This window comes from Cryptotermes secundus, unplaced genomic scaffold (assembly GCF_002891405.2).
Source record: "Cryptotermes secundus unplaced genomic scaffold, Csec_1.0 scaffold68, whole genome shotgun sequence".
Classification (NCBI taxonomy): Eukaryota; Metazoa; Arthropoda; class Insecta; order Blattodea; family Kalotermitidae; genus Cryptotermes; species Cryptotermes secundus.
The window spans coordinates 92,196-100,536 of NW_019722422.1; the positions used below are offsets into that span (position 1 = coordinate 92,196).

Genomic DNA, 8,341 nt, shown 5'->3' on the forward strand with positions numbered 1-8,341 from the left:
GTCTCCCTTTTAATTATGTTCCATGTCATTTTTATTTTATTTTCTGACATTGCTATGAGTCTGCTATAATGCTGCCTTTTAGCTTCTTTTATAACATTTTTAAGAATTTTACAGTACTTAACATAAAATGCTCTTATATTTGGATTATTACTATTCCTACTGTTAACATATAAAGTCCTCATATGTTTGCAAAATATTTTTATCCCTTGTACGATCCAGTCATTCTTTAGTTCGCACACATTTTTGTATTTAATTGGGAAACTGGCTTCAAAAATATTTAGAAAAGAAGACAGAAACAAGTTGTACTTATTATTGGTGTCATTTTCCTTATAAACACGTTCCCATGATTCTCTTTTTAGAAGGAGCTGAAATTGCTTTATTGATTCACTGTTTATTTTTCTTATTCTCTGCTTCTGATGTATAAAGTTACCTGCTACAGCCAAATTGTCCATCACAAGAAACTGTGCATCATGATCAGATAGGCCATTTATAATGGGAGATGTGGAGGAGGAGCTAAATCTTGTAACATCAACAAAAATAGTTATAATGTAACCAAAATATCGAAAGAACATAATATAATATTTTGCAGTATTCTAGCTGAATCAACTGTGCAGGACATCCCTACTTTTCCTGCCCATATCACAGCACTGTAAAGGTAGAATATATTGTCTCAACAGCCAGAAATAGTTTATTAGTAAAAAGGTAAAAAAAAAAACTGCCCATGGATGCCCATAGGATTGTGAGATGTCGAGGTTCCCACATTTTCTAGACAGTCTGCTCACAGATGGCAATGAGAATATCAGCCTGCCGCCCTTTACTCCCACGAAGATTTCTGGTACTCATTTCTGTTAGAGGCTACTTCTTGCATGTCAATGGTATATTTATAGGTCCATACTTCTCTAACTTCACTGAGGGAGGTGGTATACAGTAACTTGCTTCATACTTTTCTCTGGTTGCTGTTGAATCAACTCACTTTGCTCAGCAACAAAGTCTAACAAAGTTGTTTGCTCGTCTAACACAAGATGACTGTTTGAAAAGCTGTCATTCTGTATAACTGCGACTTTTGATTCTCCTAATGGAAGGATAACAAGGTTTTCTTGGCTAGTATCACTGTTGCCTGCCACACTAATATGAGTCACAGTGCTAAGTTCATTTGATTTATATTGCATTACATTATTTAGCAATGTTCCAGTATGCTGGTTTGCTTCTGCAGTGGAGACAAGACCATTTACTAAGGTTAGAACTCGGTGTATTTTGCTATCTTCTAAATTGTATCCACTTATTTGAAGCAAAGTCTTTTCCATATCAGTGCCTGCAAGTGTTACTAGATGGCATACCTCCTGCTTGCTTCCACTAATATCACCTGCAAGATCCACTATTGTCTGCACTTCATCACTTGTCAATCCAGAGCCATCTATGATTGTCACAGCCTGCTCTGACTCAGTATTTCCAGAAATCAACTGATGTGCAGAACCCACAACTGCTTCAGTTACCAGAGCACTCCCAACAAGCTCTAGACTAGTCGCTGTTTCTGTCTGTTGAGGAGATTCATACCCTGACAGAGTGGGAATTTGAGTTTGTTGCCCATCTACACAACCATTCACTGTATCCTGAGTGCAGGGAATATTTTGAGATACTAAATGTTCTGACAGGTCAGGGACATCCACCAACTTGTCAGCATCTTCTATAACAGGACAATTTTCAGGTACCTGTGCAGAATAATATGTCTCTATATTCTGCTCATCTGAAGCTGGAAATGGCCCCAGTGTTTTCAAGGCTAAACTGATAATTGCTTCAAAATCAGCTTCTGATGGGCCATTACATAAATTTTTAAAGCTTTCTCCTGGATGGGACTGCTTAAGATGTAAGTGAAAAGTCTGACGATATCGGGTCCTGAAAAATATCAGTGTTACCTGTAAAAGGCTGGTTGGTTTGTACATAATTTGAAATGACAGCAATGTATCAGCTACTGTGTCTTTCTACTATTGTCTGGGCCACAATTTAGAACTCAATTCAGGATACTGAAGTGAAACCACTTCCCACCAAAAAAATGGATGCAAAAAGAAAAATCTTTTTCTTCCACTCCTGACAAACTATCACTCAATTTATTTCTTTTGGCCTACTACTCTTTCATAGCAAAAGAGAGTAGGCTTGAGAGACTACCATTCTGCCTGTGTGTCCTGACCTTCAACTTTCCAACCAGCTGACTGATCTTCACAGAACACTGAGTCAACATTATAACACTGGAGACCACAACAAATTCTGTACTCTTTAACTTCCTACGATCAGTAATAACAACATGGTTGATATGTGAATTTATGAGGTCAGAGCAATACAAACACTGTTTAATTCAGGAACTGGATATTTAAACACTTAACTTTTTAAGGTAATTTTTCATACAAAGTAAAATAAAAACATTCTGTCACATGCGAGTTTTCTTTAGTGTTTCATCTGATGGCAATAACCAATGAACCATTTGAAATAGACGTGTGAAATTTTGCATGGACATCATAAACATACCTAGACATTATGAATGAAATATTGATTGCATGTCAACAATTACAAATATGACGAAAGTGCCAATCTCTGAAGTTACATCTATAAATGTATAATTGACAGACTCTGTACATAAGTAGCAAATTCTTCACAAACCAAAACAGAAAGCAATAATGATCATAGTAGATTTGTGATATTTTATTTAAGCATCCTATTGCACTAACTTATCACTTACACACAAATATATTCCTGTCTCAAATGCGTCTCAGCCATACCCAGCCATCATCAGACAACTGTTCATCTTCTTTTCTTTTTTCCTTTATTGCTAGGGGGTGGGACTAAGTCCCTTGTACCCTTGTACTGCAGCCACTTCTGGCCTATCATACCAGGCCAAGATGATAGGTGAGGGTGATTGTGGAGCAATTGGTGGAATGAAGAGTGGCACGAGAAACCGAAGTACTCAGAGAAAACCTGCCCCAGCACCACTTTGTCCACCACAAATCCCACTTGACTAGACCCGGGATCGAACCTGGGCCACTGCGGTGGGAAGCCAGTAACTAACTGCTTGAGCTATGGCGTGGCCCACTGTTTATCTTACTAAAACCGTTACACTATATATTCCACTGTATTTAAAATCAATTAGTTCCAAATTAAGATATGTCAATGTCATTCCATTTATTGTCCTTACTGTACATCTTTGCTCCCCTTATAAAACCATGATGGTTATACCAAACCTATTTTCTGAACCCTGCAAGCAAACTGACAAGAATGTAGCAAATACCTGCTAGAATGGGCTTACAAGAGAGATTTAGTGACAGGATACAGCTCCAAAGAACATCATATCTGTTCTAACTCTCCACAGACAACATAACAATACTGCTTAATTACATAAAATCAAAATCTCAAAAATCATCCATCACAAATGTAAATTTAAGCTTTACTTACGTGTAACTACACCCCTTGCAAGAATATAAATGCAAATCTGTATGAGATGGAAGATGATGTTTCATAAGGACTTGAGTTCTGAAAGATTTCTTGCAAACTGGACATATATGCCTAGAACAATGATTAGAAAAGTTTAGATTCTTCACAATTCATTAAGTTTTTGAAATGAGAGCAAAATAAATAAAGCCTTCATACCTGTTCTTATCTTGGGTGTGGACTATCCTCTCATGATCCAGGAGCTGTCTCCGTTTCAGTCCACGGTATGGGCAGTGCTTGCATGCAAACTGTCGATCATCTGGAATATGGCAAATTCTTTCATGTCTATCTAATCCAGCCTGAGTTAAGCTGCTATAATCACAAATGTTGCACTGAAAATCATAAAATCCCTCATTATAGCATAAAACTGACCATACCCAAACTGTTAATACAATACTGTGTACACTGATGTATCTTAGTTTCTTTAATGATGTTTTCTCAAGTGTATAGCTTATATACCGTCAAATGGCAGGGTGAATGTGAATCATGACTTACAACAGACATGAAGGGAGAAATCCACAAAATAGTTTAAGGCGATATTCCAGCATTCACCTGAAGGAATTGAGCAAAATTACAAAATCTTGGGCATGGTAACTGGCCTCTGGGTTGAGAAACTAACCCAGATCTCATAAAATATGAAACAGGAGTAGTAACGATTCACCTGTACCATTAAGCATTATTAATATAATTGCATAAAACTCGAAGTTCAAATACCAAACACTGGGTCAAAGAACAGTTTTCTATATCATGGCATTCCAACTGATGCATCCTATGCTGCATATGATCCATCATTTTATTCTGTGCAACACATGCAAGTATCCGCATACTACCCAACAAACGCATCAACACATTCCTCTTCTTTAAGAAAGGCAACAAATTAAGCTGGAAAAACTTAACAGAACGTGCTTACCAAATATTCCATGCAATTTTTCAGCCTATTTCACAAAACACTCAAAAAAACTATCAAGTTTTCCAACATACAGTACCCAGCATACCATCAAAATGGACCTTCAACTATGACTTTACATATCAAGACATAACTACTACATTCATTCATTCATTCATCCCAGTTATTGTTTAGTAATGAAGCGAGGAAAAACTGTATTTAATTTGTGCACTTCACCTTATATTTCTTCCTGTGGCTCCGTAACATATGTGATGCCAGACAATTTGTACTCCTTCCAGTATATTTACAGAATGTGCATGAGTAAGTTCTCAAAGGCTCATGAACTGTCCTGAAAAATGCAAAGAAAATATGTTTTATTGCTGGGCGTGGAGCTCTAACTCTAATGAATTTAAAACCACTGATGGCATGCTGACAACATGGGAAATATATGAGGGATGTTCAAATGAAACTTGTATAATCACATGGTGGTGTGCTTGGCATACCAGCAGTTGCCCATGAGCTGTACAACAGAATATGGAGTAGAGAGCAAATGGGAACAGTGTGACACCGTTGAATGCCAGTATTCCAGGTGCAGAATCTGTCCAAATAGGACCAATGAGCAGTCCAATACCATCCACAAATGGGTTTCATCTGAAAGACCCCCATACTCTAGGCAGTTTTCTTATGCACAGAATTATTTTCAGTAGCTAAAGACTAGACATATGTATTCCAAAGTGGATGGTAATTCACTACAGACACAAATCTAATGTTGCATAGCTATCACACTAGACGTCTGACACTGTGCAGGTATCTTTTAGTGTAGGTTCCCATCAAATTTAATCAAAATCTGTTTGGTAATTAAAGAGATTAAATATGGAGGCATGTAGATATATCATCTCCCCTTTAAGCATTAGTTCTATGTACTCTAAAATGAACAAAGTTGAAATATGAGAGGTTAACATGAAGATCTACTCACAGACTATGACTTTTAGGGTTACATATATAACATAATGAAAATAAGAGCTTAGGATGAACTGGGTATGTGCTATACAGATGACAAACTGTCATAATGTGTGGCTGCATACAGCTCTGCTTCCTTTTCTTGTATTACATTGAATAAAGAATGAATAATACATGGCAGGATAACTTTTATTTACTTGAAAGGAAGATGAACAAGCTTGAGAGTTAGAATATATGTTCTTGCATTATACAAGATACAACAAATATACACTAACATATATTTAAATACAGCACTGGTGCATAAATATAAAATGAATGGAATAATGTATGATTAATGTCCCCCTTTTACTCTCTTCTTATTCTCCTTACTCACAGTTTAATTTATTAAAATTGGCTATAAACAATAAACAGGTCCATGATCTGAAGCCTTCACAGAATCAGAATGTGCAATCAGTTGTGTGAAGGTGGAGTTAGTGTCCAACATTTTAGAGACAGAAACACAAGTTGTAAAGAAAATGTATCTACAGTACTCACTCAATGTGCATTTTCAGCCCTGAGAGAGACATAAATCTGGCACTGCAGTCTTCACAGTTGTGTAACTGGCGAGATTTGCAATGCATGTCTTTAAAATGATATTTCAAGTATATCTTCCTTGTAAACAGCTTATTACAAATTTTGCATTTGAACTTTCCAGTGTGGAGGTTTTGATGATAGTAAAGCAGCTTCGATGACTTAGTTGTGTAGGAACAATTTGTGCACCTTTAATAAGATTTTAATACAAATTATAAACAGCCTATTTACAGCCTTACCTGTTCCTTCTTTGAATCAGACTATACTAGATCAGTATTCTATTGACCCTGTGGGCACTTCATCAAGTACCTCACATGTAATTTGGGGCCTCTGTTTAAATGAACAATGCTACAAAATGTGAACAATTCAGATTTTTGGGCTAGTTCTTTTGCCTTCCACTATGCCCATGAGCCAGGTTCATTCTTAGTACATCAAAATATGAATACCTGACTAAAGATTATATCTGCATAATAATGAAAAGAATATTGGTGAAAAATGGAAGTAACTTTCTAAGATAGAAAATTATTTTATTTCTCACACAGATAGTATATGGGTGCATATATGCATGCAAGTATGTGTAGGTGTGCATACTTGCTTAATTAACTTGCACGATACATACGTATCTGTGAATGCTTCCCATTCACAAAATTACAGAGCATGTTAAGCAAAGCAGTCTATTTGAGAAGGAACTTTGGAAATTTTATGACATTCTTCCATACATATACTAGGATGAATATAAAAACTTACAAAATTACATCAGTATACATTACAAAAACATAATACAGCTTGATTAACTGTAAAGTCATAAATTGTATAAAGACATCTTACTTCATCTGAGTACCAAGTCCAAAGTAAATATTATTCTAGCAGCAATGTAGAAAGGTATGGGGTGAAGATGTGGACATGGCTATTGTGGCCCAGGGTCGGTACCAATGATCAACTGTTGAGAAGGCCGCACCATAGCTCAAGCAGTTAGTCACTGGCTTCTCATCATAACAGCCCGGGTTTGGTCAAGTGGGATTTGTGGTGAACAAAGTGCCGCTGGGGCGGGTTTTCTCCGAGTACTTCAGTTTCCCCTACCAATCTTCATTCCACCAAATTCTCCATCATCATAATCACCCAGGGCAGGTACAATAGTCCAATCAGTGGCCTCCATGCCGAGTCAACCCAGCTGGACTCCACCCCCACCCCCCTAACGAATTAAAAAATACCGTTGCAAATATGCTGAAGGACCTTAGGATTCACTGGGCTCAAGAAGGCCTACACCACAGAATCAGTGAGCAGTACAAATTGAATTGAGAAACAGTAATTTGATATATACAATAGCAACAATCACTTATACATACTTTAACCTTTAAGAGCCGAGCGACGCCATACGGCATCATTAAAATAAAATCAAGGGGACGAATGACGCCATATGTCGTCGCGCAGTCCACACGTGCAGCCGGCTTTTTAAAATCTAATTTTAAGTTATAAATTCTTTTTCTACTTACATGATTTTTGGTCACCAGCTTTATAAGTTGTCTCTCTTCCCACCTGCGTCATCTAACGGAATGTTGGCTTCGTGTGGAAATCTTGGAAACATCCGGAAATTCAGAGTCCCACATCACACTTCACGCACTTTATCCGGACGGTTCTTCATTTCCCACGCAAAGAGCACACTCGACACCTCAATTTCGAAGTAGAGGAAGTTGGCCAGTGCTGTTGTTTGGCCTCCTCTATTCGAAATGACCCCGATGAAACGGCAGGGGTTCGACCCCTGGGCCGTTGAGGGCGAGGGGGGCCCCTTCCAGCATGCTCCAGCATGTTCCGTACAAGGGCGAGACAAAATTCTCTGTGTGACAATTTCGCGCCACAGGATGACAACAGGATATAACTGTTCAGAATCGTCAGATCCAGGAGATGGAAAAATAATTTATTTGTCCATTTCCAGGTTCGACGACAGATGCTATAACTGTTTGCCATTCTGTCCGCTTTGTCGACATAACCCATGTGCTTGTTGTAGTTAGCAACAATTGCTGGCTTGATGGCATTTCCGTGCTCATCACAGAAACTGCCTTCTGCTGGAGGAGAGTGCATATTTGTCAGCATGTAAACGTCACGTTTGTCCTTCCAAACTAGTGCTGTCAAGTTCTGTCTCACCCTAACACGAATGTCCCCTTTCTTCAGTCGAAATTGTCTTCGTCGAAAATCGTCAGGCAAGCCCTTCCGATTAGGTCTGACTGTCCCACAGCACGTTATGTTCTTTGTCATCAGTTCGTCAAACATGTCGGGTGAAGAAAAGAAATTGTCCGTGTACAGTTTGTGAACTACGCCCTCAATATGTCTGCATAGGTCCCTAACTGTAGCATGTGTCACTGTCACGTCTTGGCTGGCACGTGTCCTGTCTTTTCCTAGGTAAACTTTCATGTCATAAGTATACCCAGCGGCGTCACAAATTTTGAAGAT

At 38.2% G+C, this 8,341-nt stretch overlaps 1 protein-coding gene across 3 annotated transcripts in view; it reads right to left on the reverse strand.

Moving 5' to 3' along the window:
• Positions 1-848: 848 nt before the first annotated feature.
• LOC111861265 overlaps positions 849-8,341 on the reverse strand; it is a 16,560-nt gene continuing 9,067 nt past the window's right edge. For 2 of the 3 annotated variants that reach the window (XM_023845686.2, XM_023845687.2), the window contains exons 7-11: positions 5,858-6,082; positions 4,601-4,712; positions 3,637-3,809; positions 3,442-3,552; positions 849-1,893 (exon numbers count right to left, since the gene is read on the reverse strand). In XM_023845686.2, coding sequence (XP_023701454.2) covers positions 906-1,893; positions 3,442-3,552; positions 3,637-3,809; positions 4,601-4,712; positions 5,858-6,082 — 1,609 coding nt within the window. In that variant the 3' untranslated portion in view covers positions 849-905. The remainder of the gene's footprint in view (positions 1,894-3,441; positions 3,553-3,636; positions 3,810-4,600; positions 4,713-5,857; positions 6,083-8,341) is intronic. The other variant, XM_023845688.2, reaches the window with a different exon arrangement.